Consider the following 27,121-nt stretch of genomic DNA (forward strand, 5'->3'; position numbering starts at 1 on the left):
ATGATCGCTAACCTGTTACCAAACGAAGCAACCCATAGCTCTTCGGATCTGATTGAGAAGCCGGCGCTCTTGGTGACTTTCGACGGAAGTTTTTGTCAAAAATTGGGACCTGTTTATAGTCCTGATGGACCCATGTTAGAGTTCGAGGTAACTGGTGACCGTAACAACTTTATTGATTTACAAAAAATTTTTTTGGAAGTCAAATGCAAAATTGTTCAGTCTTCGGGAGCTGATCTCAAATATGACGGGGCAGCTACTGCTGACACTGCTGAAACCGATGCTCCATACTTTTGCAATAATGTGCTACATTCACTTTTCTCTGACTGCACAGTGTCAGCCAACGGGTTGAAAATCTCTAACGCAAATGGAAATTACGCACACAAGAGTTTTATAGAAACTGAGTTCTCACATAACAAAGACGCAAAGAACACTTGGTTGGCATGTCAAGGCTATTCTTACGAAGAAGATCCATCTGCAATAAAAGCAGGTGAAACTGCTCGAAGAAAAAACTCGGTCAGAGAGTCAGCAGAATGCACTTTTTATGGTAAAGTAGCGAGAGACTTTTTCACATGTGATAAACATCTGCTCAGTGGTGTAACTCTTCGTATTGCATTCAGAAGATCTATTGATGATTTTGTTATCATTTCGGATGATGCTGCAAAACATTACAAGGTGAAAATTGTTGAAGCTAATTTGTACGTTCGCAAGATGACATTGAATGACGAGGTCGTGTCTGCCATTGAAAAACCTTGCTTACTAGCCCTGCTGCCTATCCCTACTTTGAAACTTTGACAAAGACGTTTTTGGCTTCAACTGGTCTGCATAGTTGGAAGCAAGAGGACATTTTTGCACGAGAGCCATTCCGAAGACTAGCAATTTGTCTCAATACGAACGAAGCTTTTTTGGGCAACAATATGCAAAATCCTTTTCATTTTCAAAAATTTGACTTGGAACAGATATATATATATATATTTATCGCAACGGGTTAGCAGTGGCTGATAGCCCAATATCTACAAATGATAACAAACGCCTTTATTTTAATACAATATCCGATTTAGCCTATATTGATAATGGGCATGGAATAAGTCTGTCAGACTATCCCAACCATTTCATAATGGTATTTGATCTGACTAGCACCCAACAAGCTTCTCATGATTTTATACACCCGGAGCTAACAAACTGTTCCATATCTATCGAATTGAAGTTTTCAGCAGCGTTACCGACCAACATTGAAATTTTTATTATTGGAGAAAAAGCTAGTACAATTTTTGTTGATACTGCGCGACGAGTGTCAAAAAATTATATTCTAACAAACTGATGATGGACGAAGATGATATTAATGGTTTAATTCAGAGATGTCAAAAACTAAAGCACAAATTTCGAGGTGTATTTACAGCAGACAATTTTCCTTCAAAATTGAAATCAAACACTTTTTTAATAGTAAACGCGTCAAAATCTCAAAGTCCTGGCACGCACTGGCTCCTCATTTGTAAAAAGAACGACCATCTTCTGTTTGCTGATCCCCTTGGATGATCCTTGTCTTCTTACAAGAATATCTATCAACGACTTGCAAAAAACAATGTACAGTTTCACCAATTACTTGAAAACCAACCAATTCAAGATCAAAACTCGGAATTGTGTGGACTCTTTTGTATTTTTATTGCTCATTTAATATTTGATGATAGACAAATTAAAAATTGTAATGATTTTCAATTGATTCGCTTTGCTCTTCACATGATGCTCTAACAAAACTAATATTGTGAAATAAATTTTTTTTAAAACTGAATTTTTTCTTCATATACAAGACGAACAAATAGTAAATCAGAATCAATGTTTAGTTTTCCAAAACCACTCATAAATATATCCATAATCTGACAAAAAGCACCAGAATGAGGACCACTCAAAAATGATTCCACTCCTTTTAAAGTTTCACTACTAAATTGATCAGTTTAAGTTTTTGAAGAAATTGTAGAACATACAAAATTGTGCATTGTTTTCTGTGGTACAATTGATGAAGATCTCGCCAATGTTTTTGAGATTCCGCTAGTGACCGCTGTAGATTTTGATAGTTTGGTTGCCACTGTTGCCAAGGGTGGAAGTCGCTTGCGTACATTTGCTGTATCCATTTTCTCCAGATTTGTTATTAAAGTCAACGGCAAGCTGTAATTTTGAAAATGTATCTCCTTTAAATTCCAGACTCGTTGAGGTTGAAAATAAGTGTCTGAAGGTAGTGAAGAGACAGGGAACTGCAAAAATTTTGATTGGCTTCATGGTCTCAACATCGATTGCACTCTCAATCAGAACGTGAAAATGGTTAGTTGGTAACTGACAAAATTCAGACTCAAAATGAGGACACATAGCATAGTTATTCAAAGCTGTTAAGTTTGGCTTTTCATCGGCAATTAAAAACTTGAACTGCTTTTGAAATTGTTTGAAATAGTTGGGAGAGCGCTCAAACATTGCTTCCACCATCTCTACTACACTGATCAAATTTCTGCTTCTTTGCTGGGGGTGGTTTTGAATCTTGCGTTGCAGCAGCTTCACGTATTTTTTCTGCTTTTTTGACTAAATTTCCAAACTCTTCTAGATTCCAAATTCTCTGTTCAAACTCGTAATCCTCGGCCGCTTTCTTGAACAACTTTAGAAACACATATGTTCCGGTTCTTTCGTAAGTTTTTAAAGTTGCCCTGACCAAACGCTTTTCAGATTGGGAAATGTCGAAATAGCAATCTCCAAACTGTGTGTCTTTTGAGGAAGTAAAAGGCATGGTAGGCAACTTGTTTTATCACTTGCTCTTAATGTAAATGACTACGAAGTTAGGAGGCGCGGAAAGTTGGGATCAAACCAGTGTCGTCATATTTTTAATTAAATCCAAGTGATTGGTAAATACAATCTCAAGTACGCCCCACGGCGTACTTGAGACTGTTCATTTTAGACTTTTATACGTATGTGACCTTAGATAATAGTTAATTAAAACCATACCTATATAAACCACCAGAACCTACTTGCGAACAGAGATAACAAGTACATGTGTTTTGTATATAAAGCAAGAAATTTATCAACACAACCCCACACTTCTGTGTTGGAGAGAGTTAAACATTAATAGTGTAGGGACCCATGTATTTTACAAGTTGATTAAGAACAGTTGTGACCCTAGATAGTATAGTGTAGAGACCACACAAAATTTACATAAAACCAAAACAAAACAGATGTGACCCCAAATTCCTCTGTAAAGGAACCACCGTGCGGCTAACCACATGCTATAAACAAAGAATTATTATGCAAGTAGGCGTGACTGAAAGGTATGCTCCAATCTTTTGTTTGGTCTTAGATAAGGCAAACCTTGTGAAACACATGTTGGGAAAGAATTTTGTACTTGTGTTCATTTTTAGATAGTTAATTAAGACCATACCTCTATAAACCACCAGAACCTACTTGCGAACAAAGATAACAAGTACATGTGTTTTGTATATAAAGCAATAAATTTATCAGCACAATCCACACTTCTGTGTGGGAGATAGTTAACCATTAATAGTGTAGGCACCCATGTATTTTACATACAAGTTGATTTAGAACAGATGTGACCCTAGATAGTATAGTGCAGAGACCACACACAATTTACATGAAACCAATACAAAACAGATGTGACCCCAAATTCCTCTGTAAAGGAACAACAGTGTGGCAAACCACATGTTATATACAATATATTAGGCAACTAGGTGTGATTATGCTCCAATCATTTGTTTGGTCTTAGATAAGGCGAACCTTGCGAAACACATGTTGGGAAAGAATTTTGTACTTGTGTTCATTTCTTTCTTTTGCTCTTACTTAACAGTTAACTATTGAATCGAACTTGAACTTGAAAACAATGTCCGTGAAAATTCTTTCGGAGTCTGCTATCTCTTTTGAGAGAACTCTTGTTTACCAAACCGTGTTTGAAAAATTTGTCGTTCTGATACAACAGAAAAGAAAAAACGATTTGTGGTACACCTACCAGCATTGTTTGATACCGAAGCTATTTTTTAACGCTATTGCTGCTCTACCGGAAAAAACGGAGCCGGCTGAATCCAGTATCATTACCTCTGGAGGACACTTACCACCAAAAACTATACCACAAATGCATTCGACTGAAGAAACTTTGCCGGAGGAAGTGAGACGTATCTTGTACAGATACGACTGCGATTGTGTGCCCTTATTCGAGAATCAACTCGGTACATATCAATCCTACGAAAATTTGGGTGATATGTGGGGTGTCAAATCATCATCATCCTCACCGGACAGTCAGCCACCGAGTGTTTCAGTCAGTGTTCCAACAACTCCTGCTGTGGATCCAAGCCCAACTTTTACTCCAACCCCAAGTCCGTCACTCTTTGAGGATTTCCAGAGGAAGAACAAGATCTCTGACAATTTTGCAAGTCAGTTTGATGTCAACATTTTATCTGGTTCAAACTTTCAGACACCACAGCCCCAAACAAATTCAGCCGATGTCTGCGCAGCACCAAAAAAACGAAGACAGGAAGACTCTTTAATGGACTTTCTTGACCTCTAACAACTTATTTATTATTGCATTGTTTTTCCTTTGCACTTTGGTGTGTTGTGTTACTATCTTTTGTGAATAGCTCGCTAATTGACACTCTTCTTTTAATGTTTTTACTTAGCTAGCAGACTTCAGAATCAGAATTTTACAAAAATGGACATGTTCAAACATGTTCACAAAAACAGTACTGTTTAGTGAGACAAAGTTGTGAGAAAATTTCCAAAAAGGACATGTTCAAACGTGTTCGAATATATAGCAGGAAGCAAACAAGCTTCTGATTGGTTGAAAGAAAATTTGTTGAGAAAGCTATTGAAATGTAAAATTAGGTTTGAACAAAAGCTTCAAAAAATGCATAAACTTCATTTAGCAAATCGTTCTTCGTATGCTGCTATAATATCAGCGCTCCTGTTGGGTATACCTTCAGGTGTTAGTTAAACTATTAAAACATCATTTTTTCAGCAAAAAGGAGAAAAAGGATTTTTTTTAAAAAATGAGATTTTTTCGGTTTTTTGCCAAATAAATTTTTTTCGACGGAACAAAAACTCAAAACCTGAACTTCATTACCAAGCGATTATTGTGGGCTATCGATATGAATAAAAAAATTGACCACATTTCTTCTAAAAAAGTTGAAAAAAAACGAAAAAAATTTTTTTTTTGTTTTTCATGGTGACCTTTGACCCCAAAAAAAATTGGCTCCAACAGGTAGTTGGGATGAAACTGACTATTGGGTTGATACTATCAGACACTGTACTACAAAAAAGCTCATAACGCTCGTCAATTTAAACTCAATCCTTCATGAGATAATTAACCATTAATTAACAGCTAATTAGCAACTAATTAGTCTAATTAGTAATTAACAAAAAAAATTCCCATTTTTTTAAACGGTTTTGGAATCAGTGATACATGCTTGTCACTTTTGGTCATAAGGGTCAGGGTCGAAAAACGGCTCCTTCACCGATTTTCAAAACATCTGGACATGAACGTCTCATTAACATCTGGCATTAATTAGCAATTGAAGTACCCGAAATAATAATGATACACCAGGTTTTTTCTAAAAGACCGATTTTTTGGGGGCTGGAGACAAAATCATCTCATAACAGCTGTCATCGAAAAATGCTTGCAACAGGGGGCTTGTCATTGGCTGTCATGTGATGACATTGATTGATCATGATTGACAGAAAATCTAACTTTTTTCCTGATAAAGATGAGGGATTTTTTCTTGTCGGTTCCTACGTTTTAGTGCCCGGGGAGCATTTTTGGTTATGATGACCAACATCGTCAGACGCACCCATCGGTATCTACAGTAAAAAACTACAAAAATCGCTTTTTTTGCAGCATTAAACGAAAAAAATTGAACATTTCATTTGCTTTTAGTAGATTTTTTAGCGGTTCTAACACCGTGACAGTAATAAAACTATGCATGATAACCGTCCAAAGCACCCCTTGTACTTAAAATTTAACAAAGTGTACAAAAAAAGCGATGTTTTTGCAATATTATTCAAAAATTCCATGGAAATCAAATCAAAACTTTCTTTTTATGTAGGCTACTGGAGTGTAATATTACATCTAACGGGTTCAAACACCCAATGTTTCCTCTACCCTTATGTCATTGGAGCATATTATCTATGAAAATGAAGAAAAAAGATTAAAATATTTGATTGAAAGATCATAAAAAATTCATAAAAGTTTACTTTGACTAAACCTAAAAGTTAGCAAATCAAAAAAATTGCAATTGATATGCTTTCTTACATCACATATAACTAATAACTAAAAAGAACTACCCCTGGTTTTAAAAAAATCTTTTTATATATTGTACTAATAATTCGAAAATAACAAACAGGTTTTATCGTGTCAGTGTTGTTCAGTGAGAAACGTAAAGTCAAGCGCTACTTTACGTTCAACGCAACTTGATATGTTCATAGTAGTTGACTAAAGCGGGGACGCGCTCTTATTATCCAATCAAATTCGAAAATTTTGAAAGTTTGAATTGCGCGCGTCTTATATGAACCTCGTGTGGAATAGAAATAAATTCGCCATTTGAAGTTGAGTTACATGTTTACGAAAGTTGTCATTATCTCTGTTAACTTTTGAATATTGAATTTTTCAACTATGGTTTTCAATTGCAAATACTGTTCGGCAACTTTTGCAAACAGAGGAAATCAATCTCGCCATGAGCATCGCTACCATCCCGACGAAGTAGGTTTACCAGTCTTTACCTGTTGTATTTGTACATTCACTTGTAGAAAACTTTCTGAACTGGAACAACACATGAGGACTTGTCATCCAAAATTTACAAATTGTTGTCGGTCCTGCTATATGGGCTTTAACGACACCAGATTATTTGCTCAGCATATGAGTTCTTTGCATTCTTTACCTGTCTTTGGCGATCAATTCCAACCAACTCAAGCGCCGGCCGAAACTGCCTTTAATGGTACCCTTCAGAGCTACCATCTGCCGCCATCACCAACCCAAGCGAACACAGACCTTGCTCAGTTCATGCTCCAGCATAAACCACAAATCGATTCGCTTATAGAACAAAAACTCACAAGGATCACAAAAAGTTCAATTTAGTGCTCATCTTCAACTCCGAAAGCCGAGTCAAAACGAAGATCAGGAAGATGAGCTTATTGAAATTTATGCAAATTCGCTCATGACACCGGTGTATAGTCAGGGACTTAGCAGTGAGACCTTCTGGACTATGGTAGAGAAGATGATGATAGTGCTAACGACATTTGCCTCTAATGGTAGTGGTTGGGTGCTTGAGAAAGTTATCAAAATAATTGTGAACTTTGCCCGTTACCGACCTATAACTGGCTCGTCTTACATTGCATTACCATCAAAATTACAAAATTGCCGCGGTTTACTTAATATTCGTAACCATGAGGACGCAAATTGCTTCCTTTACTGCTATATTGCTGCATATCATATGCACAACAATATTAGCTTAGATCGACCAGGAAGGAACTACAACACAGACAAAACTTCACCCGAAACTTACAAGCAAGCCAACCTTCATCAACCAACTGGACACTTCGATATGCCCATGGGGCTAGAAGACATCAATCAGTTCGAAAATCTAAATGAAGTTCGAATCAACGTTTTTGGTTATGATGGTAGAGACTTACTTCCACTCAGAGTGTCAAAGTTTGTCTCAAACTTCACAATGGATCTATTGCTTTTATACGAAGCAGACTGTTACCATTATGTGTTGATTACCAACTTGGTTAAGGTAGTCTGTCAACTCCGAAATACCAAATTTCGCTTTGCGTTTCATATTTGCCGGAATTGTTTCTGGTTGTGTGAAGAAGGCCTTGCAAAGCTTAACGCACATATGGAAACCTGCTGTGAAAATGCGCCGGCTGTTGTTCGATTACCAGCTCCGGGAAAAAATTTATATAAATTTAAAAACTTGGCCGCTACCTGGTTTGTTCCATTAGTCATTTACTTTGACTTCGAATCCTTCTTGTGTCCAGTAGCAGGATGCACGCCCCACGGGAACAACTCATACACCAGAGTTATTGAAAAACACGAGCCTTGTGGGTTTTCACTTGCGGTAATTGATCACTACTCAACAAAACCCATCTTCTTCCACGTGGACAGCTATGAAGATTGCATTACTAAATTTGTAAACATGTTACACACACTAGCCAAGGATATATACAAGCGCAAACGAGCTTTTCCTTTCTTCAGAGGTGACCATAGCCAGTATCCGAAAAGTGCAGCTAGCGAATGTTGAATATGTAACGAAGCCTTTGACGATAATGATGAACAATCATCAATTGATCTGGATCACTGCCACTACAGCGGACAATTTCTTGGCTGGGCTCATGAAAAATGCAATCGAGCACGAAGAAACGTCAACTTTTTCCCTGTGGTGGGTCATAATATACAAAATTATGATCTTCATCACATTTGTTTAGCCCTCCAATCTTGTGAGCCAACGATCACTGTAAGTGTAATTCCATCTACTGATGAAAAATACATTTCCATGAATTTTGGAGTACTCGTGGAGACCATAACCCTAGATGATGGAAAACTGATCAAAAAGTATGAAAATCTGAGGTTCATTGATTCATTCAAAATGATGAATTCGTCTCTCGAAAAGTTGGTTGACATTTTACCAAGAGATCGTTTTGGAATACTTGCTTCTGTCTTTCCTAACCTATCCTCAACAGAATTGAAGCTCCTGCAGCAAAAAGGATATTACCCCTATTCACATGTTAGCGGTCGAGAAAAGTTCAGCGAAAAATCCTTACCGCCTCTTAATGAATGACGTAACAATTCATTAAAACGCAGTAACAATAACTCAAGAAAACTTGAACCACGCCAAGACGATGTGGAACACTCTGAATTGCCAAACTCTACAAGACTACCACGATGCATACCTGAAAACCGATTGCGCTCTTCTCGCATGCGTTTGTGAATTCCACAGAGAGCTCAGTTTCTCCACCTACAAACTCGATTGCATGCACTTTTACACACTGCCAAATATGGCTAAGGAAGCATCCTTGAGAATATGCAAGGCGGAGGTCGAACTGCTTACAGAAAGCGAGCACCTCGATATGATAGAAGGAGCAGTACGTGGGGGAGTATGTTCAGTCTACGAGATGAGAAAGTTTACAGCAAATAATAAATATTTACCAGATTACGACTCTTCACAACCCTCGACATTTGGCTTCTGCGTGGACGCCAATAACCTATACGGTGGCGTCATGCAAAATGAAAAACTCCCTCAGTCAGATTTTACGCTGAACTCTGATATTACACTGGCTGAGATACTAAACTGTCCTGATGATAACCCTGTCGGTTACTTCATGGAAGTCGACTTGCATTATCCAGCAAGTCTACACGATTACCATCATGACTTCCCCCTCGCACCATCGAAAAATATTGTTGAGGATGACTGGCTCAGTGACTACCAAGTGAATTTGCGAGAGAGTCATAACTTACCCCCCTCAAAAGTTCCAAAACTGTTGCAGACTTTCTTCGACAAAGAACATTATGTGCTGCGTTACAAGCTGTTGAAACTGTATGTTAGCTTGGGATTAGTCGTGAGGAAAATGCATCGTGTGCTACAGTTTACTCAAAACAATTGGCTAACACCCTATATAACCCTGAACAGTGAGAAGAGACAAGCGGCTTCGAATAAATTTGAGGAGAGTTTCTATAAAATAATGAACAACGCCGTTTATGGGAAAAACTGCGAATCGAAACGTCGACGGATGAAAATCGAGCTTCCGAGAGACGCAAGACGAACCCTAACCATAGTAAGCAAGTTTGAGTTTGAAAAATTCAAAGTGTTTGGCGAGAACATGGCAGCTCTCTCCTCCCGCCCATGAAAGATCTATTGGGATACACCAATTATAGTAGGGTCACAATACTTGATCTAGCGAAATACTACATGTATCAGTTTCACTATGGAACAATGCGATCTTCATTTGACTGTCGATTACTTTATAGTGATACTGATAGCTTGCTATACCGGATCAATTGTGAAGATCTCTACCGTGAACTGAAGGAGAGCAATGTTCTAAGTCGATTTGACTTCTCAAATTACCCAGAAGATCACGAACTGTACAGCGAAGAAAATAAGCGCGTCGTCTTAAAATTCAAAGACGAATTTGCTGGGGATTATATAAAAGAGTTTATTTGCCTGAAGCCAAAGCTGTACAGCATTACTTCCACTAGTGAGTATTTTACGTTTAATGATTCAAGAAAAAACTAACAAAGTACCAACTAACCTTGTATGATTGTCATAATTTGACTGCTTTTTTCTGTTCATAGGTAACCGAAAAATGTCCGCCAAAGGAATAACAAGAGCAGCCCAAAATTTGCTTCGACATGCAGACTACAATAATACACTTGTGACTGGTAGTACACTGCGCGCTGAAAACACAAGGATTGATTCGGAAAAGCATGTTCTACAAACGGTTTCAACGAATAAAATATGTCTCTCTGCTTTTGATAATAAACGCCACATTTTGAACGAGGGAATTAAAACACTACCATTCGGAAACTATAAAATTGATCATTGCCGAGTCGAAGATTTTTCTTGGGATAGCGATGAAGTAGAGTGGGACTACGAAAATGTAGAAAAATATGCTCACCTTCTCCTAGATTCGAGTCCAAACTGGGACCATAATAATAGTTTTGTTGTACCGGATACAACAATAAGTGAAAGCCCGGAAGAATGGGAAACACCTGACCCGGGATTTGCAATGACAAGTATTATTAACGAGGACGATATTGATAGCGATGATATCGTAGATTTCGATGCTACCACCAGCTCCAGCTCTTCCTACCCTAACCCATTCATTAATTATGAAGCTAATGAGTGCAGTGAAAGTAGTAGTAGCGATTATGAAGAAGAACCAGCATTTAAAGTTGCACGCAGACAATAAACTTATTGTACTTAACTACGTAAATTGCGCCTTTTGAATTCGTAACCGTGTACATTTTGTGTTCATGAGTGCTAAAATACGTTTCAATAAATTGTTCACTTGCAGCTCTTATCGGAACGAAATTTAGAACAAAGTTGGCTGTTTGACCGAAAACAAGTTTGCCGCCTTGGAAATAGTCACATCTGGTAAAGAATGAAAGTTAATCCCTTTCCGTCTAGGATAACCCCCTATTACCCCATGTTTAAGTATCGTAGGATAACCCCCCTCTCTTGAGACATTATTTACTTACTACTGTCGGAAGACTTGCTCTCAAACGACAGGCGGGTGGAAAAACATTTAACCCCACCGGGATTCGAATCACTGACCTCCCGCTCCATAACCAGATGCACTGCCCACTCGGCTATAAGGCCCTTATATTTGCGTTGCTGCAATCGATTTCATATTAGCAAAAAGCTTTAGTGAGAACAATAGTGATCAATCAAAAATGAAGAACGAAAGCTAGAAAAAGTCACTTGAGAAGTCAAAGAATGTTCCAGAAGAAAAGCGCAAAATGGTCAAGCCAAAAATTTGCATTAAAAAAAAGACCAACGCGTTTACAATAATTGCTATGAACTTCGCTCAAGAGCAATTAAAAATCATCGAGGACGCCAATACACGTCACAATCTCTAAAACATCACCGACTAACAACGAACGGGCGAAATGCTCTTAAACAATTGGCGAGCGGTTGGTTTCCTCGGTAGCTAGTTGAGGTAGGGTAGCTTTAACTTAATTAAAGGGGCGTGGGTTGTACACGGAGGGGGGTTGGAGCCCGCCGGGCTACGAGTGGATCAATGTTCAGGGGTGGTGAAGTGGGGGGGATGAAGTGTTTTGTGGTGGGTCAAACTCTAATAACCGCCCTTTACATCATAAAATGATGTCTTCAAAGCAGCTGCAGTAAATTGCATACCCGGAACCTAGTAATCCTAAAGAGAATAAGAGTATTTACTGCCCTCCGGGCGTTACCAGTTTATCCCGTTTCCGAGGACGAAAAGTAAAAGGGGTCAGACGAAAAATCGGTCAAGCGAAAAATTGCATAAAAATAGAACGGAAATAATTGCTCCAAACTTCGTTTGAGAGCCCTTTATTAAAACAGGATTAGGGCGTCTAAATCTACAATTTAAGTAAATGACGGCAGCTATTGACTACTTGTGAACTTAATCACTACTTGCTTATTAAAAAGACGCAAATAACCTAAAATAGCGACGGCTCATAAATAGTGTCATTGACAATATAACAGCCAGCCAGGTTATCGACCGTAGTAAACAAAGCACAAGGGACGTGTCAGGAGACTTTAAATTGATTAGGGAACTCATCGAACATATTCTACGTGGATTACTTTTAATAAACCATTTATAGTACAATGCCTTGCTTGAGCTCCGAATCGGCTCGTCTCAACTCAGCTTCGTTAACAAACCAATAACCACAAGCAAATTAGTTGTGAACCTAATATGTACCAAACAATTCACAGGGAAATTATCTCGAACAAATAACAGGAGCAGTCGCTCAGCTTTATAGCGATTTAGTTGATATTCAAATCATCATATGATTGAATTAATTTGCCCAAAAGACAGCTGTACACCACAACTAAAACTTGGTGGAAGTTAATTACACTCAATTTTAAGCTTTGAACACACCGGCAATCTATAGCTCTAGCATGCTTACTTCTAGCATACTTGAGCTACTAACTGCGTTTAAACAATTGAATTTTATTTGAAATGGGTCTTCCTCTCGCCTCCAAAAAAGAGATGGGAGTTCCTGTTACATTTCCTAGCTATACAAAAAAAGTTATGTAAATTGTATTATAACATTATATTACATACCTTGATGATGTTTCTGCGTGCAAAGGCCACAGCCAGAAGTGAGTTAGAGTGACAGACTGATACGCGTGCAATTGGGCCTAGGTGGTTAAAGGCCTCAAACTTAGAGATGATTTTGCACGACTTCAATGAGACCACGCAGCTGAAAACAAGCATCGGTTATTGTGCACATTTTTGAACATAAAACAACTTAAAACTTAGCCGGCAGATTGCCGGAATGGCTGCGAAAGAATAGACTTGCGTGCCGTATAATAGTGATAGAAAGATACAGATCTAAATTGAAAAAAAATTGACACCGCTCAGAAAGCTAAGTAAAATATTCCGCGATAAATTAATAACGATTGTTTAAAATTCATTCTACAGAAGCCTTTCATTAGGGACCTTTATTACACATATGAGTTCCTTTGACCTTATACAAACTCGAAATAAACTTAAGTTTTAAAGTCCAAAAGTCACTTTATTGAGTCACGTATGACCAAAATCACGAAGAAGTCACGTATGACCAAAATCTAACCACGCAAATGACCTAAAAACATTGGCTAAAAAGAGTGAGAAATGACATTACAGGCGCAAGGGCCGTTAGTGAGAGGAAGAAGTCAGTCAAAAACTGATTTTTTCAGCTTTGCTGTGTGAACAAATGTAGAACGAAAAAGAGCGTCAGATGACTAAAAAAACATAGCAGGACAAGTCCTGACGTACCAATCAAAGAATTTTCTTTAACGAAACAGAAAACTAGACCTAAAACGGACTATGAATGGATTGGAAAAACCATTTAGAAAAAAAATCGATTCAAAAAATCGAAACAAAAAACAGTAAAAACCGAAGTTAAATTGCCGCATGTGAACAAAAAAACCACTAGCGAGAAAGTAAATTTTTGTTCAAACACCGTTTTCTCACTCTACTTTAAAATAAGAGCAAAAAAATTTCACGCCGCAAAGCCACTCGCTTTTTCGCTCCACTTCCTGTTTCGTCGTGACCAAAATCACTACTCCAATTTGACTTCAAAAATCATGAAAATGTGTGAACAGATCTTAAAAAAAGACAGCGCCCCAATACAATTCAATTTCTTTGAATTGTAAAAACATAGCCGTAAGAATTCCACAAAGAATCGTCTTCGTGAAACAGTTACCTCTTAAATCAATTGGTACCTACTAAAGTAACTACCAACACCAAATTCAGTAAAAAAAAGAAAAATAGCCTATAAAGCCAACTAATTCAAAAAACACATTACTCCTATATATAAACCTATCCAAACTTTGGACGCAATTGAAAACATCAATATGGGCAAGCAGCAAAAGTCAAGCCATGTTAGGCTCCCAAAACTTTGTTTCTAGAAATTTGAATACTGCTGGAAATGGCCAGAAATTATTACAAAATTTATCAATTTCCGTAAATGCTCTCAATTGAAACACTTTTACAAAATAAAACAGTAATTAATTGGTAACTAAATACCCTTCGAACATTAGTGGTCGCTTTAAACGACAATGAACGAAATAAAACTATACAATGGCCAATATTTAATCAAATCGAAATTAATCAAGAGAAAGAATAAAGAGACAGAACACAATTCGAACGCAATAAACCGTATACAACCAAAACCAAGCCCTAGGAATTTCCGCGAAGCCTGTCATTCAAAATTTTGAAAAGTGAATGTAGCAAAATGAGCGTCATATACACATAAGGTAAAAGACCCTAATTATTAGTTCAAATCGATCATTTTCAATCTAGTAAAGGCAGGTCGAATAAAACTATAGATCTTACGAGAAACATTCTAGGATGTGGAGAATACAGATTTTGTGAAAAATATGAAAAAACCAATTTCGTAAAATACGAAAAGTCAAATTAGAAGTTAAATTGGAAACTCATGGATTTTTCCGTTGTTGTTATTATTAAGCAATTGAGGTTTAAAAAATTTTATAGCCAACTTCGAAAACAGCTCACTTGCGTAACAGTAAATAATCTTGAAAAGTTCAAGACATGGTAAAAAATTTCACTGAATTTCAAACAGTCATCGCCAAAAAAAAATTCAATTGCAACAAAACGAAACCAAAATCACCAACAGTGCATCAAAAGACTTTTTATGGAAATTAAACTCAAAAAATAAACAAAAATGTAAAAACAGAAAAACAAAAAATCAAACTTTTTTTAAAATGGCACTTCTGAAAAAATTTTCACTCAATCGAAAAGACCTAACGCCATAAAATAGTTCGATTAATAGTGCAACAAAACGAAGACAGCGAACAAAAAAACTTTCTTGTAACTTAAACTAAGCTACGAACAATAAATTCAGAAAACTTGGACAAATCGCCAGCATTGGATAAGTATGGGTACATTTTGATAAAACAAAAATACCTCACGTCAAAAAAGGCATCCAATTCAGGAATTATCAAAAAGAAGTTAGCATATTTATTATTTGTCAGAACAAAAGTCCGCTCACGCTCAAAGATCCAATAAAGAAAAATCAAAGATCCGAAAAAGAAAAAAAATAAAGTAAAAAGCCAAAAATTGACCAAAAAAATGAGAAATATGTGCCAATCTTGCACTTGAAATGCATTATTAGGCTCTCAAAAACAATGTAGTATCAATTTCAGAGGGCTGAATATTCATGCGGCATCAATCAAAATTTACTTCTACAAAAAAAGTTACATTAAAAAAATTGGGCCACTTGGACAAAAGCACGGCTAGGAAGTCATCTAAAAGCGCCAATCTCTCAAAAACTTTTCAGAGTCAAAAAGTCATTCACTCAACGCAGCGCATGAACAAAAAACTTTTCTCGCTCAGAAGAAGTTAGTTCACTCGGAAAATTTACTCACTTTCACTATTAGGTCAAAACGGCGCCTGAACAAATTGTACTTCCGGTTAAAAAAACGTTAAAAAAACCAATACGCTTCGAGTCACAGAAAATTCAAACATAGCTGGCAGCTTGCCAGAACATAGCCACGATAGCTTCGTAGATCTGCAATCTCAAAAAGATAGTAAGAGAAAGACGAAAAAAATTCAATAAAAGCTAGATGTTATATTTTGATTATGAATCAGTATAACTTATTGCTGCTTCTACTAGCTGCTCTTAAATAACCTTCAATTAAAGTGGCATACACTCAATTGACCTTATCTTTGAATGAAATTTGAAAGTCAATTTCAGAGAAAGGAAGTCCTTATTTTTGATAGAGGTAAAAAACGTGTGACCAAAGATTCAATCACGCAAACGAACAAAAAACTCGCTCTACTAAGAGCGAAAAATGACGTCACGCACGCACTCTAGTTGAAATTGCATGAACGAATGAATAAAAAGCAGATTTGAAGTGGATGTGACGTCACATGGTCGTAACAAACATCGCGACGACGAAATAAAAAGCCAAGAGAAGGCCAATAATTGCCCAAGCTATCGCTGTGCGGCTATTAATAAACACAGCCGGCAGATTGCCGGAAAATAGTCGATAGACGCATGGGGCCTTACATGAGTTGAAACAACTAAAGAGATCAGATAGCCAGATCGACCACCAGTCCTTTAATAGACCACTTAACTTTTTGGGTTAGCTTTGGACTGTCATTTTTATGACACAAATAAGCTCTGTAAAGAGAAAACCTTAATAGGGCTATTCAAAACTAGGATCTCTTCCGTTTGTGCCCCCTCAGCTTAGTGGGCGCATATTATTTGCACCCACAGATGCACGTGCAATATTTTTTACATAATGACTTACTATGTAATGGCACGAGCTCTGTAACTGGGGTCGCATAACGTACTGGGGGCACAAACGGAGAAGAACCCAGTATTAATATTCAAAATCAAAAACTCACGACTCTAATGATCAAGAATTAGGGCATATATGCTTGGCACTACTTAGATGCACACTATTGACCTTTAACAAGTAAATGTTCATGAAATTTAAAGTTCCATAAGTGAGTTCAGAAGCCAATTTTTTAAGTGAGGTAAGTCGCCCGCTATAATAGCCGCCTGGAATTGAGGACGCCGCTATTATCAAACATACCCGGCAGATTGCCGGAAAATAGCAGCCGTTGATTCCCATTTCTCTATTGGGATTGAAAGAAAAAAAATATATTAACAAGAAATGATTTTTGTATAAAAACATTTTTAAGTGCGATTTATTTTGATGTCATTTCTTAATCCAACATACTCCTGTCTCTCAGTGAGAGGCTACAGGGTCTAGTATCAATACCAATAAGCATTATAGATAGTAACTAAAACTTGAGAACAAAGTTCAAGTACCGGGCATCTAAAAAGTGAGTTTATGGGTTTATCCCGTTTCTATTTCTGACTTTGATATTTTATACTGACTCTCTTCATTTTGAATTGCTTTGCTGAGCAGCTGCTGTTTAAAAGGACTTTGAGAATGACAGAAGAGTGAAACTAGCCTAGAGAAGTCAAACATACCCGGCAGATTGCCGGAAAATAGCCGCCGTTGATTCCAATGAGCATGATTGGGATTGAAAGGATAGAAAATATTGAAAAAAGATTTTTGTACAAAAACATTTTTTTAAGTCAGATTTATTTTGATGTCATTTTGTAGTTGAACATAAAGTACTTCTGTTTCTTAGAGAGTGGCTACAGGGGCTACTATCAATACCAATAAGCATTAGAGGTGGTAACTAAGACTTATAGGAACGACGTTCAAATAGCGGGCATCCAAAATTGGGCTTTATGGGTTTATCCCGTTTCTACTTCTGACTTCAATTTTTTATACTGACTCTGTTCATTTTGAATTGCTTTGCTGAGCAACTGATGTTCAAAATCACTTTTAGCAGAATGAGAGAAGAGAGAAACTAGCCTAGAGAAGTCAAAAAGATATTACGCAAAATGTTGAAAAAGCGGCAAAATGAGGTAAAGCGAAACATTTTTTTATTCGACGAAGTAAAAAAAAATAGGAGCGCTATAATAGCCGGCTGAGAAGATGAGGGCGGCTATTAAAAAGATTTCACGCAAAATGTCGAAAAAGCGGCAAAATGAGGTAAAGCGAAACATTTTTTTATTCGACGAAGTAAAAAAAATAGGAGCGCTATAATAGCCGGCTGAGAAGATGAGGGCGGCTATTAAAAAGATTTCACGCAAAATGTCGAAAAAGCGGCAAAATGGGTAAAGCGAAAAAAAGTTCGACGAAGTAAAAAAAATAGGAGTGCCATAATACCCGGCTGAGAAGATGAGCGCGGCTATTAATAACAAGTAAAACAAGGCTGAGCTTAAGTACGAAAAATTGTACTTCTCATAAAGGAATCAATTGTATCGTTCAAATTGTGTTTCATTTCGAAAGCAGCGAGCATCAACAAGTCTTACATGTTTCCGTCTTCTGCTGTGTAGACCAGAAGGTTATTTCGGTTGAGAAATTTACAACAGGTCGCAGGCTGAAACAACAAAGAATTTTTTTTTGCTTCACCTCTTTATATGTGTAATAAAGTAGGAATCTGCATCTTAGCATTAGCATCAATCGATATCTTTTCGATAAATTTTTATATTGGCAAAACTCGTCAGTAAAGCACTGCGTCAGAAGTACTGTTGAAAAAATGAATCGAAGTAAATTACAATGCCACAACCATCTATTCTTATTTCCGTATAGATAAAAAAGATGGAAATCAACAGAAAACCTATGATGTAACAACAATCCTGGGTCCTTTTCTAGATTATGATTATTACTGGGGAATAAAATAATACTCCATGAATTCTCTACGTGGCATAACTAAAAAAGCTGATGCAATAGCAACAATTGCGCGTGCTTTACGTACCATTCTTGATACTCTGAGTGAGAGTTTGGGCTTGTTGTCTTTGCCTGACAACACAAGAGCTCTTCCGTCAGCCATAGCGAGTGCGAACAGGTCCCCTGACCAGCTCACATCCACCGCATTCACTCTCAGCTTCTGTCTCTTGTTATCGCCAAGTGACAAACACAAACTGAAACATCACTTACATATTTCAAACTCTTCTTTTCTGCAACACTGCTCTTTTCTCTGTGATTACGGTCAGTTCTTAGCAAAGATTTGGCCGCTATTTTAAGAAAAATGCTGACCGCGTTATTCCACTTTAGCTTACCATTAATCTGGAAAGTTTTTTTAAAAAGAAATTTACGGCTTTTCATTGCCCAGAGTCTAGAAAACCATGCTGTTGGATTCTAGGGGTCGTATATTACAAAGTGATAGAATAAAATGTTTGGACAGCCTGTCCTCTTATAATTCAAACATTTTATTCCCAAATTGTAAATACTAGGATCCAACAGCATGATTTTCTCGACCCTGGGCAACGAAAAGCCGTGAATTTCATTATTTAAAAGCTTTCCAGATTAATGGTAAGGTAAAGTAGAATAACCCGGCCAGCATATTTCCAAGCTAGATGTCAAAGCCTTGCGTGTCCTAAAATATTTATACAGCCAGATAAAAAGCTTTTTTTCACAAGTTAACCGGGCCGTAGCTATAGTTCTCTCTGTTGTGAGAGTAGCAATTAGATTAGAGCACAGCATTCGATGTTAAATATTTACACGAGATAGAGTAAGAGCGTTGTACAGTTTTATCTTTATAATCCCGGATGTATAAGGGCGTGTGAATGAGTTAATCTTATTAAGAATGGGGTACAGACAATGGCATGTATTGTACAAATATGTTCAAGCGTGACACGAATGTGTATGAAGGGCATGGCACTCCTGCTTCCGAAAAACTAAAGTCAAGTTTCCAAATTTCAGTATTCAATGTTTGATCTTGATTTATTCACCATGAACTGTGATGCCGGTGAGGCGCAGGATGTTAGATCTGTGTGCGAATCAGCATCCGATGAGAAGCATCAAAATGTAGAGTGGGCGAGGGAGTTAAGCAACTTCGTTTCGAGTGGAAGGGTGTTGTCTGCGTAAGAGGAGACCCGTGATGAAATTGAGCGCTGGAGAGTAAGTGTGGGCATTCTTCGCAGGGAGCCTCTGATGGAGTTCGGCAGCTCCGAGATGCAAGTAAGAATATTGAAGCAGGTATAAATGTAGCAGTAGTGGCGTAGTTGTTGTCCATCGCATGAATTGTAGAGGCATTTAGCAACGAAAAAGAATGCGCCATTGGATTACGAGGGACGCTCCGCCAGCAACAAAAAGACCAGGCCCGAATGGGCGCTTCAGTCGTGGTGAGCGAGGGTGTGTATCCTCGTGACATCCGAAGTTACCACCCGAGGCCACAACACACTGAAAACCTCTCCGGCTTTTTCAATTTCCGAGTGTTTGGGTACGAACGTCTCTATGACCAGAGCCTATAGTTGCCAATTCGTACAAATACCGAGGGCCTCATGTCGATTCCAAACCCATGCCGCCTGATCTTCCCGTTCTTCTCTGTGGCGTGAAGCTCTCGATTGTATGTGCAGACGTCGAAACAGACAGCTTTCAGAGTGCCGGACTTAAAAGAGATGTGCAGCGTAATTTATAGTTCGTTTTGACGGGTTGCTTGTTCATCAGCTGACACCATGGTCCTCATTTTCAATGGTCTCCCAGGCATCGACCATGGGATCAGTGGCTGCTATCGTCACCACCAATCACGGATATGTCTCCAAAGGTTGCACGGGTTAAGTTGGATCGCTTCATCCGGTAGTCGTGCTGGTAGTCCTGCTCGTAAGAGGAAACAGAAAAAGGATGCCCGGTTCGAAAGAACAAAGCGCTCAAAAAGTTAGCTTAATGACAAACGGTATCAAATTTTACTGCAATTTTTTCAAATATTTTTGGATAAAAAAAACTGTGAGTGTGAAATCATAAGGTAGTTGCGGTAATACCCATATATCACGCGGTACAAGGTTTGATCTCTGTGTATTGAATTTGAGTTGCGTAGCGCAAATAACAAGCCGAGGCTTTTTGTTATTGGTATTTTGTAAAAAAAAATTATAAATGACACACAGTTCCGATAAAGTGAAATAAACATAGTGTGCTGCACAAAATCACGTGAATAAGGGCATATAGCACGAGGTTATTATGATCACTAGCAAACTCAAAAAAGACGGCCCTATCTTTTAAAGTTGTTTTAAATGGTATTTCTTTTGAAACTGTTTAAAAAAACATGAAATTAGGGCTTTAGCTCTTTTATGAAGTCTAGTGACCACAGAAATACGCACGTAACACAAAGGAAAAGCTTAAAAGACTGTAAAGAAAAAGGAAGCATTTGAACAAACCGCTTTTAGGCTTTTGTCTTAACTGCAACAAACTTTTATCTAAAAACATACTTGTTTCATTAGAAACGATAAAATAATCAATCGAATAAAAACTACCCATTTAAGAGGAATCAGGTTAAAAATTAGGTTGGCTTGAAAATGGCTATGTTTGGTTTAGTACAACAGACATGCCTTTGTTTCAAGAATTGGACACACTGAAGGATTAAAACACATTCCGAGGAAAAGTGAGCTCGATTAGAACACAAATATTGAGCTTAAGTACTCATACGACGTGAATAAGCAGACTAAAGAGTTCTGTAGAAAAATATGGAACAAGTGAGCCAATAGATCAGTCAGCCTTTCGTATTAAAGATGCTAGTAACAATACACCTCTGCCAAAAGACATTAAATAAATAAATAACATTTGAGTAAAAAAAATAGATCATTTCACCCATATCACACTGTGCACATAATCCCCGAGCTCACAAAAAACGGTGGTCCCTTGTCTAGCAGTTTGGTCTGGCTTTTATTTTTACATACACAAAAAACAGTGAAATAAAAATCAAATCAATGAATCTTAGAACCAACGACAAGTAGCACTCAGATTCCGGACAGGGGACGCAGCAGCGAAAAGCTGCCAGTAGGAGAGTTGGGGACAGAGTCCAAAGAAAACGGAGCAGCGTCATCAAACTGTCGTAGGGATATCTACTTTATTTCTATTACCAATCCGGTTGCATCCAACAAACATTCGTCCTAATGTACAGGCTCATTTCTCTGTAAATCCCATGTCCAGACCAAAGATTCCAGCTGCAGCACTTGGCACTAGGACAACTGGAATACCTCTTCGTTCGTGATGTTGATGCTCTAACTTTTGAGGGAAACAGCTATGTCAATTCTTGCTGCAGTTCCACCGAGTCGTTCTGAGATTTTTCTTTCTCTGCAAGAACTTCTACAAGAACCCATTGCGACGTGAAGTTGTGTCCAGAGTGTGTCCAATTTTTAAGAGATATTAGAGATAAATTTATCAATTGTTAGTCGAAAGTAGAAAAGGCAACTCAAAATAATTCTGTTCAAACTTTTCAGCCAACAGTATCTTTCAGTGGTAATTGAAAATAATGCCTTTGTGTTCTGAATTTGCAGCTATGAGAAAAGGGAAGATTAAGAATTGGGCAAGCGAAAACGAAGTTGTAATCAAAGGTGCCCATTCTTCAGTCAATATCCGTTTTCTCAAGTTCACGAGTTGTGAGTACTGCTCAATTTAGTTGAAAGTTGGAAAAAGACATAAATATCTGACTGCGTTTAATTGCGTGTACTGAATGACATCAGAAAAGGTTACGCCTAAATTGAGGGGAGTGATATTCAAATTTTAGTCAAGTTAAGTTATCTGGTGTGACTTGATTTGCTTGCTGTATCAGGAGAGCACAAGAAGTAATTAGTTCGTCCAATTAGATCATTTCAATACTTGCTTTGAAAATCGGTCAAGTTTGATGAGCCCACTTGATAGCGTTTTCGTACATTCACCTCACGGCGAAGTTCATATGCCCTGTTGGTTCAACGCCTGGACACTGGTATGGTGGAGCTAATGTTCGACGTTTTCTTTTTGAATAAATGGGAGGATCTAAAGGAACCACTTTTGATAATATGCTATTTGATTGAGTAGGAACTCCTCGATTTTAATTTGGACAGCATCGGGTATCAACGAATTGCCACTCTGAGTAGGTGGTTGCAAACCTTGATTTCCTTCTTGCGCCTTATTATTTCTGTACTTCTGACAAAAACCTGAACTGTTTTCCAGGTTCTGGGTCTATAAAGCTCTCAAAATGGGTTGCTAATCCTCTGATTGTTGTAATATGGGGTCTGAAATTTGTCTATCAGCAGCTAAATTTGTGTTATCTTCAATTTCAAGTCGGTTTGAATTTCAGTGAGTTCAGGATAACATGCAAGGTGTGCTGGAGCATTAAAACGATCTCACACCAAAATGCATGATTGAGGAACCGTTAGATGATCCCACTATGATTGGCGAGTGGTGAGAGGCTATAAATTTTAATGTTTGACTTAAAAAGTTGAAGTTCACTAATTATTTTTGTGACTGGGTCAGGATATTGGGATCAATGTCTTTCAAATCTTCAAACTCGTATTTTGGATTAATTAGACGTAAACGAATACGGTGTACGAGTTGTGTATCGTTAGTATTAACATTGTGCACTATAAAGATTGAAACTTTTAAATCTTGCTCAAAACGATAGGCTGGTAAACATTTAATTACCGATTTGAAGATAAAGTCTTTTGTACCACTGATTTTCGGGATCATTAAAAGACAATGTGAATGCAGTACTAGAGGCTTGGAATAGGAATTTTTTTTTAAGGAATTTGTTATATGGAATTGTCCCTAGCATCAGCAAAGAGTGTCTTCGTTCGGTCTTGACTTTGTTGAAAAAAGTCCTCTTGGCGGTGCCTTTTTGTTGGCGGTGCTTTTTTGATGGTTAAGCCTTTGAATCGCGTATCAGGAGGTTCCGTCGGCTGAGAGCCATGAAAAAGCAGAGTCGGGTCACCCTATTGAAGAATTATAAGTGGTGTTATACACAAAAGCTGCAATATGAACGTAGTGGTGCCAGTCTTTTACAATTATGTCTTCGTAAATATGCAAAAATCGCTTTACTATAGCATGACTACGTTCCAGTTCACTGATTGTTTGAGCATGCTTCACAAATGTCAATTTCATTTCGACTTCTAGCAATTCACAAAGTTTCCATCACTTTTGACGTGAAAACAGCCCAATCACAAGAGAATTGTCGTGGGTAAGTATGAGTGTCGCATGAAAATTTGAAAGCAATTTAGCGATTGTTTCTGCACCTGCGTTCCTTTTTTGGAAGTACCAACCAGTAGCGACTAAAAACTTCTGTAGCGTAGAGGATGTGAGCGTAACCTCCTGAGGGATATAATTTGTCTAATATATCTAATTCAAGTAAGTCTCCTGGAAAACATTGTGCTGACGCTTTTCGTAGAAATGGTGTCCTTAGACTCTTTTGTTGTTCTGATTTTGTTTGCAAGCATGATGAACAAATTGAAACATAATCGAGCAGGGTTTCTGTATATGACGGGAAATGGAATCTCTGGCAAAATTGAGCAGTTTCTTCTGGTCCGATAAGTCCTATAAACTTACTATTGTGGATTCTGAACAAAATTTCTTCGCAAAGATTTGGTGGAATAACAATATCACTTATAAAGTTTTGTCCAGTATTATCGAAAAAAAATTCGATACAGTTTCAATTTTTCTTAATCCAATTGATAACCGTTTAGATATTGCTATCTCTTTGTTTCTCTTGTACAGGCTGATTGTTACTGCTGAGATCAAACTCAAAGAAATTAGCTTCTGCAAGTGAATTCAATCAAGGGGAGATCGAATGAAAAATCAAACACTGGAATTATATCAGAATCTGGGTCCTCTAAGTAACACTGCAAACATGAAACTATTGCCGGTAATATTTGGTGGGAATTCGAATTCTCGTGTCCAATTTTAGTTGAAGCTTGGTAGTCGGATTATTAAAAACTCTAGACAAATATTCTAGAGCAAAATTAGCTTTAACTGTGACATGTCCCAGAACAAGACTGCAATTAAGGACGTAACCCACTGCATTCCACAGGGAACTTGGAATGGTCTTTGCCTGAAAAAAGATGGTCGAACATTTATTAACAGTCAACACTGAGAATGATCTTTAGTCCCCATAAGGTGTGCAAAATTGTCAACAGCAGAATGAACTCCGTGCAAACCCTTTTGCGTGAATCTATAATTTCAGTTGCAATATATAGAAAATCTTAGAACCAAAAGCCAAGGGGGCTCGAGTATTTGGAGTAGGGTAGTGTAGATTAATACACTGCCCTTCTCCAAAAAATTACATTTCTGCTAAATCAACGAGGATTTCCGCGCGCAATTGAATGGCCGTGAATGAGCTCTGAGTATAGACTGGTTGCTGCTGTGTTTCAGGTGTTAGCTTGACCTTGAACTGGTCATTTTCACCGACATCACAATTGTGTCGCACAAGAAGATCTTGGAAAAAAACTAAAAATTCTTCGATCTGATCTTTTTTTTGTACAATTAAAATTGATTTTCCCAACCCAAAAAAGATATTTTTTCCTAGACTCAAAATCTTTGTTGGCTCAAGCTTTTCTTCATCTTTTAAGAATTTGATTGTCTCAAAAACTCTTTGGTGATTACCTGTTCATGCATTTGGATCCCCACAACTTCCAGGGGTAGGAAACCAAAAAGTGTGTTTTATTGGCTATGGTAAACTTTGCTGGGAGTTGTCAACAAGCTCGTTCATGTCGCTGCTGTCTACATTAAAGAGAGCTGGATCAATTGGTTGCAAGTATTTTGCTTGTTTAGGCGTTAAATTGGTAAATCGATTGACTACTGCTCCTTACTGTAACTACATTTTGGGGTTACGTTTAAGACAGCGATTGGCTTTTTTGAAGATTGGATTTCTGAAGAAGAGCTAGTTAGGCAAAGACCTGTTGAATTTTTGAAACGTGGATTAGGATCTACTATTGCAATTGTATCATCGGCTAAAATGTTGTCGAGACAACAATCCACTGGTTCCTGACAATTGGAGAAAATTTCCAAGTTTTGGGTTGTATTGACAAAATGTGTTTTTTGAATTTCATTCTAGTTTTGCCATTACCCTTTGTCAGTTCTAAAACTTGCGAAGAATTCCAGGCAGGTATAGCTTTTGTGCTGCTACCTCAATTAGAATTATGTTGCTTCTATAGAATGAAAACCTAAATTTGGGTTATTCATTTTGGGCAACAATAACTTCCCTGGAAATACTTGATTAGGGAGAGTGAAATGATTTCAACTTGACCTAGGGTTTTTGCATGAGTTGAATTCGCCACTTATTGAAGAGGAAAGGGCTTTGTATTAACGTATTTAATTCTCTGCGGGGCAGATAGCTTGATTTTTTCAAGCATGGCTAGTGTAAACGCACTAACAAAAACACCAGAGTCCAGTAATAACTTTGAGAATAATGATTTAAACGTCAAAGGGATTAAAAAAAAGAATTTTGAGGAAAAAGGAGGCAGGACAGCAGTTACGAATGAATGGGTTTTGTTATAAATGTGGTTGACATAGTCTTTTGTTGATCGAATCGAATGGCAGTTGCTGGTTTCTATAAGGCTGAGGTTCGAACCAGCAGTACTGCACTATGTTTCCGTATTGTTCACAATTTTGGCATTATTTCTGGTTTCTGGGTGCACTGTGTTTGACCAATGCAACGTATTGCATAAAATGGATAGCCTGACGTTTCCGGCGTCTTCCGATGTCGCTGAGTGTTGGCCTTGAGACTGATAACCATAAGCCACGTAGCATGGCTGCCGTTTTCCTGTTATTGGGTAGCCCGGTCTTTGAGAGCCTGGTGCATCGTGACTCTGACTTCGTTGTTGGCAGGGTTGTTGCATTTGCATGTTTATGCTAAACAGGTAGGGCGGATTAAATCGCTGTCTCGGGTAAAATCCACCTTTGTTTCGGTAGAAATCATACGGCTGTCTAAAAAGACTATTGGAAGCATTAGAGTTTGCATTAGAGTTTTGACTTTTATGCTCCTCCAGCGACTTCACTAATTTGTCTGTTGTCTTAACTGTTCGATTTTTATTTAAAGCACTCATACTCTGGATAAGTGAGGTCATTTGTGACTCTGAAATTTCACTAAATGCCATTCCAGCATCATCTTTCTTTAGGGTATTGATCTTTAAGCATCGCCGTTCTAGATGCGCCTTCACATAAGTCTTCTGACCCAGTGGTGTGGTCAGGAAGAGTGAGTAGATATTTTTAAGCTTATTTGGTAAACCATTGGAAAAGCTCTCCTTTATCCTTCTGACTCGCTCATTAGAACGATCTTCAGTAGCAACTACTAGCTCTCCAGCAGCGGCAGGCCCTGTAGCTATATTTGGAAAAGCAAGACTAACTAGATGCTGTAACTCCGTCAAAAAACATGAAAGCTTTCCTCCGATGGCTTCAGTTTTCTGTTTTAGAATTGGAGTTCATAAAGTTCTATTTTATCAGCATTGACATACCAGTTTCCCAATGAGTCTAGTGTTTGATCCAAGTCTTCGCATACGGCCTCTGTAAGCTGGTCAAAAAAAGAAAGCATTACTATTAAGACGAAGATGCCGGTAGCGATGTTGTTGCTCCTCGTCAACTGCTGCCAATTCAATGCAGCT

General features: G+C 37.8%; 1 protein-coding gene across 1 annotated transcript in view; it reads right to left on the minus strand.

Moving 5' to 3' along the window:
* Window positions 1-27,121, minus strand: part of LOC142344819 (uncharacterized) — a 166,613-nt gene that overhangs the window by 24,802 nt on the left and 114,690 nt on the right. Inside the window, exons 15-17 of the mRNA XM_075396798.1 lie at window positions 18,532-18,697; window positions 18,086-18,153; window positions 12,799-12,937 (exon numbers count right to left, since the gene is read on the minus strand). Coding sequence (XP_075252913.1) covers window positions 12,799-12,937; window positions 18,086-18,153; window positions 18,532-18,697 — 373 coding nt within the window. The remainder of the gene's footprint in view (window positions 1-12,798; window positions 12,938-18,085; window positions 18,154-18,531; window positions 18,698-27,121) is intronic.

Source organism: Convolutriloba macropyga, chromosome 8 (genome assembly GCF_964194025.1).
Source record: "Convolutriloba macropyga chromosome 8, txConMacr16.3, whole genome shotgun sequence".
Classification (NCBI taxonomy): domain Eukaryota; kingdom Metazoa; phylum Xenacoelomorpha; order Acoela; family Convolutidae; genus Convolutriloba; species Convolutriloba macropyga.